At 39.3% G+C, this 10,712-nt stretch overlaps 1 protein-coding gene and 1 long non-coding RNA gene across 2 annotated transcripts in view; both read right to left on the bottom strand.

Annotated features, from left to right (window-relative positions):
* Positions 1–3,574, bottom strand: part of LOC149108807 (uncharacterized) — a 3,863-nt gene extending 289 nt beyond the window's left edge. The window contains exons 1-2 of the long non-coding RNA XR_016208300.1: positions 3,121–3,574; positions 1–2,393 (exon numbers count right to left, since the gene is read on the bottom strand). The exon at positions 1–2,393 is cut by the window's left edge and continues 289 nt beyond it. This is a non-coding gene — a long non-coding RNA (uncharacterized LOC149108807). The remainder of the gene's footprint in view (positions 2,394–3,120) is intronic.
* A 2,231-nt stretch (positions 3,575–5,805) lies between these two features.
* LOC110044216 (uncharacterized) lies at positions 5,806–10,541 on the bottom strand. The gene is made up of 3 exons (XM_089293347.1): positions 10,074–10,541; positions 7,522–7,758; positions 5,806–6,651 (listed from the first exon to the last, which is right to left on the bottom strand). Exons 1-3 carry the CDS (start codon positions 10,411–10,413, stop codon positions 6,278–6,280), a joined length of 951 nt encoding a protein of 316 aa, XP_089149473.1. The 5' UTR covers positions 10,414–10,541; the 3' UTR covers positions 5,806–6,277.
* Positions 10,542–10,712: the final 171 nt, after the last annotated feature.

Genomic DNA, 10,712 nt, shown 5'->3' with positions numbered 1-10,712 from the left:
TTAATGCCTACTCTAAGAAAGACAATATGGCTTTGCTGTCTTTATATACCATGTTAAAGGGGAAGTATCACGGAAGATTTTGATCTAACTGGGTCAAAATTGTGCTATAATACCTTTACTTAGTAACAAAATGTTACCAGAACACCAAAAGAAGGAAATTGACTGAAAGAGTAACAAAGCATAATTTGTTATAGCACATAATTGGACAAAAACTGTGAGAACTTGAAAAACATTAGCCTAAGATTCTTCAAGTTGTAATCCATTCCGACTTGGTCAATCTATGGTCAAAGACACTCGGTAACAATTTTAATACTCTAGGGAGGTTATTATGACAAAAGTTAGCCATTGCTTTCAGGTTCCTCTTAAACGGTTTTTGGGTTATGAAATCACCCCAAATCCTGTGATACTTCCCCTTTAAATATATAAAATGATGACAGGAAAGCCATGATGCTGTCCACAATGCTCTGGTGTGGAATACTACACAACACTATTCTTTCACACATGATATAAAGTTTGTCAAAGTCAAACCCTTTTACAATTGCAAAAATTTGTTGACGCACAAACATGGCAGGGAGCATCAACAACTGAGGCAGTTCTCTTTAAAATTGAAGTGATGCGTTGTTTTTAGATAAAGCTGATTGATTGATTGATCATGTCGATTGATTTGACAAACCAGAAATGTCATTAAATAGGGTGTTGATGCCCAGCAAGGTGTGGCCTCTGCCAATCCCCATTAAAGCCTGCTCTAAGAAAGACAATATGGCTTTGCTCTCTTTATATACCATGTTAAATGTATCAAATGACGACAGCAAAGCCACAATGCTGCCCACAATGCTCTGATGTGGAATAGTGCACAACACTGTTCCTTCACAAACTATATAAAGTTTGTCAAGGTCAAACCCTTCTCCAATCCCAACAATTTGTGGTTGCACAAATATGGTTAGTTCATGATCAACTGAAGCAGTTCTCTGTAAAAATAAAAATAAAAATTAAAAAAAAAAGAAAGATGAGTCACCTTACTACATATAATTTACCAAATTAAACTACACGTAAAATACTTACATATTTGTATAACATGATGACAAAATATTGGAAGAGTATAGAGATACTGATGGCTGCTGAGTCATTGATATCTATCGCTGTTAAAGACCCTCACATGGCATAGTTAGAGACATTTTATTTAGTTTGTTTGCCACAGGCTATTAGTCTATCCAACATCCAAATAAAATACTTACTACTATTTGCCTAGCTGTTGGCAAGTTTACTAAAGACTTGTCTTTTTATTTTTTGTCAGTGGCGACTCTTGATAATAATGACTAAATTGCCAATAATCAATAATTCTCTGTTTTCATTTTATCAGATATAAGGCCCTTTAGGAACTTGACATTTTACAATGTTTTAGCTAAACACAGGGTTCTTTATTTTGTAATAGAACACATTTGAATTTCCAAGCTTTTGCGTTGCATGACATTAAATGGCGGCCCAAAAAGGCTGTTGAGTAGGTCCAAAAATGAGTTATTGCTTTAGTTTTTTGCTAACTGAATAGTTCTTGCATTAGAAGAAGTATATTTAATTTCAACATGTTGGAGCTCTAGAGTAATAACTTACTTCTTCCCAGAAAAGAGGTTGACAGTATACTTCAGAATAAAGCTAAATTCACAAACTCACATCTGATATATAATCTCGACCAAAGTAACACATGGCAGGGAAAAAAATAGAAATTGATAATTTGGAGCATTGCATCTTCTGGTAAGTGATCAATCAATGCCAAACAGAAAGGATTCCTCAGCAAAAAGCTTCACACCTAACTGGCATATACCTTGAAACAGTACTGCAGGGCAAGGAAAAAAAAAACAAACAGAAATTGATCATTTGAAGCATTACATCTTCTGGTAAGTGATCAATCAATGCCTAACAGAAAGGATTCCTCAGCAAAAAGCTTTGCACCTAACTGGCATATACCTTGAAACAGTACTGCAGGGCAAGGAAAAAAAAAAAACAGAAATTGATCATTTGAAGCATTACATCTTCTGGTAAGTGATCAATCAATGCCTAACAGAAAGGATTCCTCAGCAAAAAGCTTCACACCTAACTGGCATATACCTTGATCACAGTACTGCATAGCAGCCAAACAATATACAAAATGATTAATAATGATAATGATAATATTATTGGAACATGTTGGCAGCTGTTGCTTAAAGATAGGGTAGCTTGGCATAAAACTCAGTACTAGTAAATTAATTTCACAATAAAAAAAAAAAATCACTGATCTTTTTTGAACTTGGTTCGTTTTCTTTCGGACTTCTTTTGTTGTTGGATCTTGGGGTGGAGGAAATCAGGGTTACATGTACTTCCCCCTCATCTTCCCCATCTTCCTGTGCTCCATCTCCAACCTAAAACAGACACACAATGAGTTATCGAACTTCCCCTTCTTATGGGTGATTTATTCTCAATAACGCACAGCTATAGATTTGTTTTGTGGAACAAATAACAATGATGAACTTGAAGTGGAGCATGCTGGGAGAATCTAATGCAAATGACCATCCTTGGCTTGCACGTGACGTCATCATTTTCTAAAATCTAAAACTAAAGAGCCACCAAAGTTTTTATCCTCATCAGGCATAAGAGGGGCTAAATTAATATCTGTTTACAACTTTTCAGCTCAGTAGCTTGCTTCGCCTGGAAACCAGTGCATTTTGAACTTCAGAGTTATGGAGGTGCGTGACATAAAGCTGCGAACGCGTTTGTCGAAAAAAATATATACTTATCTCGTGACTTTTAGCCTATTCAGAAGTTAAAGTATTAGGAAAAGTGCTTATGTCAATGTTTGTTTGTTCAGTACAGATAATCGGTCGCCTAGATAGACAAAGTAAGTTCCAGATGTTTACAACATTAACATGGCGGCGGCTTCATACTGGGCTCTGTAAATTTGCGCAAAATATTTCGACGAATATCTGAAGTGTAGGAAAACGCACAGACTTAAAACTTGGAGAAGTGTCTTCTTTACCAATGTTCTATAACATCACAATTTCGTCACTTTATCCTCTGAATGGTTTTCGAGTTATTTTTTTGTTGCGTGACAGTGCAAGCCAAGAATAGTAAACTTTAATGGTAGCTTACCAATAATCCCGAGTTAGAAGAACCATCAGCACTGCTATCAGATCTAGATGCTACACTCCCCTCGGTACATATGGGCGATCGATACGTTGCGTGTAGAATTCGAACCTACACTGGAAAGGCTCACCTGAAAGTAAATGTACAAGAATGTTACAAACGAGATGGTTGTGGTAATAAGTTTAAACGATCCGAAAGTACGCTTAATCTTAAGTAGTAAATTATAAAACGGCGATGCAATCAGTTGTCCCCTTTTAGATACAAGTGGCGCCAATTATTAAGACAAGGGAATCGGCTATCCACAAAATAACTTTCCTCTGCAGTAAAATCGCCAAGGCTAGTGAAATTCAAACTAAGAATTCCCACAGTGAGTAAATTTTCCGTTGGAAGCCTCCCGCCTAAAGATTTGACATGCGCGTTTTGGAAGAGCGCTCTCAAAGATTTCTGGGAGTGACGTAAGTTTGTATCCAGACTCTTTCGCGGGCAAATGAGAATCACAAGGTTATAAATGCTCTTACCTGATTTTCCTCTGTCTCTGCCTTGACAACTGTGACAAGACCCTTGAATCTTGATCGTTCCTGGAACTCTGGGAAGTAGAAACGACATTCTTTGTCATCCTCACATACTGCAGCTATATCACCTCCATCATGTATATCATCTAGAAAAAAAAATTGACTAATTGAACAGGAGCACGTGGAATGGCATCGGCTTCAACTCCCGTTCAGTTGTAAATGCGAAAGCATGTTGACTCAAGTACTACTTACCTGATATCATTTCGATGGTTGCTGTTGAAAACCCGTTTGCCTCCAGCCATGACTTGTCTTTATCTTAAGAAAACGATTTGGCAAAGTACTCCATCTTTAAGCGGTCACTGTATGTTTCCTTGATCATAAGCACGGCGAATGAAAGGGCGCTAGGGAAGATGCAGCCTTTCTACCACAAATGGACAAAAGGCAAGTTGGAGTACAGAATCATGGGCACCAGTGAGAGGTTTACGACTACAACTATCTTTGCTTCTATTGGACAACCTATCGTGGCTGTCTATCATTTCCCATTTGTAGTTAAAAGCACCATTCAACATAGCGACCTTGAATAACCCAATAGTTACTGTCAATTTGGTGTCCGCTTAACCCGGAGGTATTCCCTTATGTGGGCTATATAGGTATAATCGGCGCCAAAGGGTATAGTTTTTGAGCCATTCTGGTTTGAAATAGAGTATGGTTTGTGCACTCTGGTCTTGAAATGGGAGTGTTTTTTGAAGAAGCTACTTCTTATTCGTTGTATTTAGACCATCAAAATCGTGTACGTTCCGCAACGGCTTGTCACGTGCCGGGCTTTAGGGGGTCTGAAATAGAACCTTGAAAGCGCCATTCAACATAGCGACCTTGGATGACCTGCTGAATAGTTCGGTTACCCAATACTAACACAAAACATTCCGGGGGTACTCCCTCACATGGGCTATATAGGTATGTGCGGCACCAAAGGGTATGGTTTTTGAGCCATTCTGGTTTGAAATAGAGTATGGTTTGTGCAATCTGGTATTGAATAGGGAGTGTTTTTAGAAGAAAGTACTTCTTTATCATTACAATTAAGACTACCAACATCGAGAACCGTGTACTTGTACGTATCGTAACGGACTTTAGGGGTCTGAGCTAGGCCATCAAATTTTGGGTTGGATGCGAAATAGGTGAGGGTTTCAAGAAGCTCACCGCACACTCACACCAAATTTTTTTCTGGGAGTACTCCTCCTAGGATCACATGTAAGGCAACATAAGAATAAAGATAACCTTGTGGCAGACTTCCAGGAAGACATTTTAACTGGATGATTGCAAAGGTCTGCAAAGCCGATTGCGAAGTGACCGTCTGGTCACGTTTCACGGAAATTAAGCTGATTAATTGACTGATTGAGTGAGTGACAGATTGACAGATAGATAGATTGATTAATTGATTAACTGGTTGCTTGGGAATCTAAACCTTTCTGTAGCATTACATGTATCTGAAGGCTCTTTAACTCATGTAGCTAACTATAATGGTAATCAAGGACCATAAGTGAGAGGTGAAAATTATAAAATAAATTTTTCAACAAAACTAAATACATGTTCAAAGAAGACTTGTTTTTCTCCCGGTCACTTTTTGGTTTACATTACATTTCAGTGATTGAAAAGGCACTATGAATAAGAGCAGAACCTATTCTTAACTGGGCCCATCTTGGCTAAAATGGAAATGGTTGTATTAGTCAGAGTCAAAATGGCTTTACTGGTTGGGGCATTTTTGGTGGAAGCAAAACGGCTCCATTAATAGGAGCTTAGACGGCCCTAAATTGGAGCCAACTGGACTTGAACGGAAATAGGTGTACCAGTTTGAGTCAAAATGGCTCTAGTGATAGGGGCTGATACGCACCAAGGGGCTGAATTATTGTACACCGTGGGCCAAATCAGTTTTTGGTGGGGCAGAAAGGGTTCTTATCGGGGTCGATATAGACCAAATTGACAAAATGGCCCCTCGAGGGGTCAAATCAACCCCAGGGCCCAAAGAGCTAAATCAGCACTTTGGGGCTGAAACAGATCTTTTGAATTTAAGCCATCGAATAAGGTGTATACCTCGAGTTTGCACTGTGAGTAGCAAAGAATACACGAGATAGCACACCGCTATCAGTAATCTAGTTTCTGAAAAAAACATCAGCAGGCATAGTTCCATGTTACAATGTGTAAATATTTATCAATTACAAGGGCCTAGACTGAGCATTCCTACATGGATTAAAAAACAATCGTGAGTGCAAAGCTATACTCGTAGACAAAGAGCAAAGATGTAAGTCAGCTAAAGACCGATAAGGATTGCAGCAAAGTTATGACCGCCTCAGCTAAACTCTTGTCGTAAAGATAATATGTAACATCTGCTCCTTTCTCTTGAAATTAAAATGAAAACTTGTCAACAAGGATTGTCAAACGTTAAGGGAAAACTCGGGTGAGAAACAAAATGTTTCGCAAGAAGACTAGAGGCTCTAGTCTCCTCACTGTTCAGTTTATCAATAGAAACATCTTCTCTCTCGCGTTTCCCAATTCTCGCTAGCCTGCATTAGCGTTACGAAGGAAATGTACCTTCCGTGTTTATTCATTAGAATTAAATTTCCGTCTGTAACACAGGCTAGTTTTCAAGACTTCATTCAGTGAGGGAAGTCTGGTGGCAGTGACCACCATTTTTTACCAGGATAGTCTGGTTTCTCGGTGTTTTCTACAGGGCACTTGACACCAGAATCGGAATGCCGTGTCTGCTTCTTGGGGCTTTCCCTGGCAGTTTGTCGCATCCGTATGGATCGCTCGCCGCACTTAGCCGCTAGTTCCAGCATCTTCAGCACGCGTTTCTTGTAAACTGGATCATATTCTTGTTCGCACACTGAGTTGGCAATCATGAACACGTTTTTCTTGTCGCTTCCAGTGACTTCAATAGCTGCTTCCTTCAGCCTTTCTCTTTCTTCATCGGCATTCGGCTTTTTCTCGATTTCGTCATCAAACGTGATGACAGTGATGATCGTGATTGCTGTCATAAACAGTAAACAAACAAAAAGCAAACAAACAGTTTACTAACGAGTGTTACTTTAAAGGAGTCATGATGTAGTCTTCTTGGCAGTCGCAATGTAGGACGTCACGCATCGTTCCGTCCCCATTAACGGAGAGGAGCGTTGCGTGACGATGGACCCAATAACGGCTGAGAAGGAGATCAGGAAATTTTTTTTATCCCCCCAAGAAAGTTTGGACAAATAGAGCTAACGGTTGTTGTTGTTGTTTTTTTTTATCTCATTTTCGTTTCATTTTATCTGTTCATGACGATTTCACGTAGTTTCAAGACGACAAAACGGTAAACCTTTTGAGACGATTTATTCTCAACAAACGACAACAACGTAATGCGACACAACCGCTCAAAAACGATACAAAGGTCAGTCCATCACGTGTAACGCAACGTGTCACGTGCCCGTGTTTTGGCGCGAACATTATCATCTCCTTAACTTATATATAGTAAAAAAAAGAGAATTCAAAATGGCTTCCTCAGATCCACTTCTCCCGCTTAACGCTAATTTCCACAACTTTAAAGTAATCCTAAAGTACCCAAGTTAAAGAAGCGTTAATATCAAGCAAAGGCAAATTCATACTATGAGACTTACAACTGAATAACAACCCTGAAGCTGTCAGTTACATGTAGGTGTGTAGTGTATGTGTTTTGGTGTGAGTAGTGTGGTGTACTATGGCCCTATTCTCCCAGAGGAGAGCCAGCACTAATGATGATGATGATGATGATGATGATGATGATGATGACGATGATGATGATGAGTGTGGTGTAGTGAAATGCAACCTTACATTTCTTTTGGAAAAACCCCCTCAGGACCCGCCTTTAGTTTTACTGACTACTCACTTGCTTGTTTTAGCTGGTCTTGAACAAACTTGATTTTTTCTCTGTATTGTCCCATTTGAAACCTGATATCAACAGCTTTTATAACCCACAGTATCACGTGCATCTGGTCGACAATTGGTGGCTTCTTGAGTCTGTGAGCAGCAACGCCAGCGGCGTCTGCCTTTTGAGCGCCCTTGCTACCTCGGGTCAAATATTCTCCTGGCTGTTCAATTCCAAACAGAATGCGAAACAGCTCCCCTGTTTTTAGGGAGAATATTTTCGTGGCATTAACATGTAATTCTAGTCAATAATTTAGGATGCAGAAAGCCGCAAAACGCGGGAGAAGTTTCGCGAGAATGTTCAACTAGAGATCTAATTTAATTTAACATATAATAAGTTTGTTGTTAACTGCACAGACTTCGACAAAATACTACTAACAAAGATATAACAAAAGGAGGAAAACAAGGTGGACAAAATTGATATCCATACTCTAGAGAGGGGACCTGTCATTTAAAAAGAACAGGCATGTTCGTCGGAAATACTGAAAAGAACCTAAGAGGTACCACGATCCTGTTTTGAAGGCGTCGTTTGAAATTTGTTCACCCCTAAAGCGGCCTTCACACGGCGAACTAAAGTTGGCAAACACGTGTTGGCAAATTCAAGTTGGTGTGTGTGAACGGCAAAAAAACAGTCGGCAAACTTGTTGGCAAACTGTTGGCGACAAATAGAACTTGCCTCTATTCTTACCAACTTTTTCACTAACTTTTTCGTATTAGTAAACTCGTATCTGACGTGTGAACGATTGACAAACTTGTGTTGTTGACTGTCAACCAATAAAAACACGGGCTCTATTCACGTGATTTATTTGCGTGACACTTCACAAAATGGCGGACGCAATTCAAGATGAATATGGCGCCACTTTTAAATTTATCGAAGAGGTGCACTACTGTCCGGCTGTGTGGGACGTTTCATCTGTAGTCTACAAGGGTACTAAAAACAAACAAAAGAAAATGAAGGAGCTAGCGGACAAACTGGGTTTCGTCCAAACCTTTCTCTTTCTCCACCGCTTTCTGTTTCTTCTCTTCTCTTCTTCTGTTTCACTGCTCTACGTGAGTGCCACTGCACTAAGTCGGCCATGTTGCAAATTACCGTGTGTTGTGATTTGTCGCGAGTTTGACGTGTGAAGGTACAAGTTTGCCAACTTTTTGAAGTTTGCCAACACGAGTTTGCCAACTTAAGCTTGCCGTTAGAAGGCCGCTTAAGACGTACCAGTTTCTTACACAGCATATTAAGACGGGGGTCTACCTGAAATATGCCCTTTTTTGCATAGTTGGTACAACCCTGATTTTCATCAAAACCCTAACTAACTATATATCACTGAAAGCCAATTTATTGCAAATTACAAAAATGTTTCAATGCTGTGTCAATTAGTGTAGCTTGACCGGGCTCTCAAAGTGTCTCATGCTGCACATGAGCCCTATGCACTTGAGAAAAGATTTTTACGTACAATTTAAAGCAAAAAAATGTCTTTTTACTTGTATTCTAAAGTAAACAAAAGTGAAGCTGTATTGAGTGAGGAATTTTGCTAAATTTGAAAATGTAGAGCTCTGACAACCATCTAAAGTTGCACAATCTAAATTGTGAAACATTTATGTTGATAACTTCTATCCTAAGAATTCTACGGCAAATTCCTTCATTCATGCCAATTAACCCACTGAGATCTAGCAATCCTGAAAATTTGAGGTCAAAAGCTTAAATTCTTCTTCAGATATCTTTTCTCAAAGGCAAAAATACGAACTCGGTTTGAGAAAACGAGCTTTGAACTTACAGGGAGAAGTGCTTCTCAAAATGAAACTTCAACACCTGAAGATTCAAATTCCGGTTGAAACAAAAATGTCAAATTTTCTTCGAATTTCTTCTACTCATAAAATTGATTGTCAAATGTCTCCTATAATAATATTTTTGGCTGAATACCTTTAAGGTACCGCGAAAGCTTTTGTTATGGACCTTCTGAAGCTGCCCAAACTAAGAAGTACCAAACCGCTGTTTTTAACCCCTTATACTGAGACACGACGAGCACCCCCGTCCCTTTGATATGGGAGTCCTCCCCCCCGGATCCACACTACCCATGATACCCTTCACTTTGTCTGATGTTCAACCGGAAAACAATTTCTAGTTCAAAGAATCATACACTGCTTTGCAAAATCAATTTTTCTAGTAGCCATAGCAACTGTAAGATTCCCCGCCCCAGTCCTTCATCTTCCCCACTTCCGGCTTCATTGAGGTTTTACCTCAGATTCTCATTAGAATAGTTTTTTTGTGACATAACTTTATAAGGAAGATTTTCCTTTTTCGCATTTGTCATAATTTTTGGATCGCTGGTCTGGCCTTAGTTTATTTCCTGATTCGCAGATCAAGAAATAGATATAAGTTATCACATCCCAGACCCAACTGAACAAAGCTCTCGGTTGAGCGGCGCGGGGAAACGCAAGTACACTGCATGTAATAGTAGTAATCAGATTTTCTTTCTACTACTCAGGAAAAACTAACTCAGAGCTAAAATAAAAAGTTACCTTCCTCCGTTCTGTCCAACTCGAAGAATCCAGGAGTGTCGAAGAGCGTTATTTGGGTCTTCGGAACAGCATAAGAGTCTAGCATCTTAGTACCTTCCTTTCCAGCGTCCTGAGTTATAGCCATAGGCTCCGACTTGCTATCCAATGACTTGAAGATAGTATTAATCAGAGCTGATTTTCCAGAGCCAGTCATACCAAAGATCGAGATATTTAGGCGACAACCTTCCATCTCGCCCTCCCTAGCGTCATGGAACGTCTCGTAAGTCCCGACCGTGTATTCAAGTAATCGACCACACAGCTGGGAGATTTCATCTTCTCTTTGTTCCTTACTGCAAGCCATGTTTGGTTTGTAAGAGGTTATCACATAATAGCGGTCTAAACTACTGTTTTGCTGTGTTCTATGACAAAAAAATCGAACGCGTTCTTCTATCTGCTTTCGGTTTAGCCCACCTTTGGGCTAAACAGAGCATTGTGACGTCACTAAAAGTTTTCCGAGAAAACCCACTTTTATAACTCCAATTTTCGGGCAGCTGTTTTTTAAAATACGCTGACTAAATATTTCAAAAAACATTTATGAATCTTTTTTTTAAAATTTAAGTTATAATTCATGGTAGTAGTGGCTTTTATATTCACAAAAAG

Source organism: Orbicella faveolata, unplaced genomic scaffold (genome assembly GCF_042242905.1).
Source record: "Orbicella faveolata isolate gen_17 unplaced genomic scaffold, um_ofav_v1 contig_25, whole genome shotgun sequence".
Lineage (NCBI taxonomy): Eukaryota > Metazoa > Cnidaria > Anthozoa > Scleractinia > Merulinidae > Orbicella > Orbicella faveolata.
This window is presented reverse-complemented; position numbering and strand designations above follow the sequence as displayed.

Bases quoted from the DNA above. Each gene is read 5' to 3' on its own strand.
- LOC110044216 (XM_089293347.1), bottom strand. From the start codon at position 10,413: ATGGCTTGCAGTAAGGAACAAAGAGAAGATGAAATCTCCCAGCTGTGT. The intron at 7,759-10,073 runs GTAACTTTTTAT...CCCTAAAAACAG, and splicing joins GTTGGACAGAACGGAGGAAG to GGGAGCTGTTTCGCATTCTG. The intron at 6,652-7,521 runs GTGAGTAGTCAG...TGTTTATGACAG, and splicing joins AGACCAGCTAAAACAAGCAA to CAATCACGATCATCACTGTC.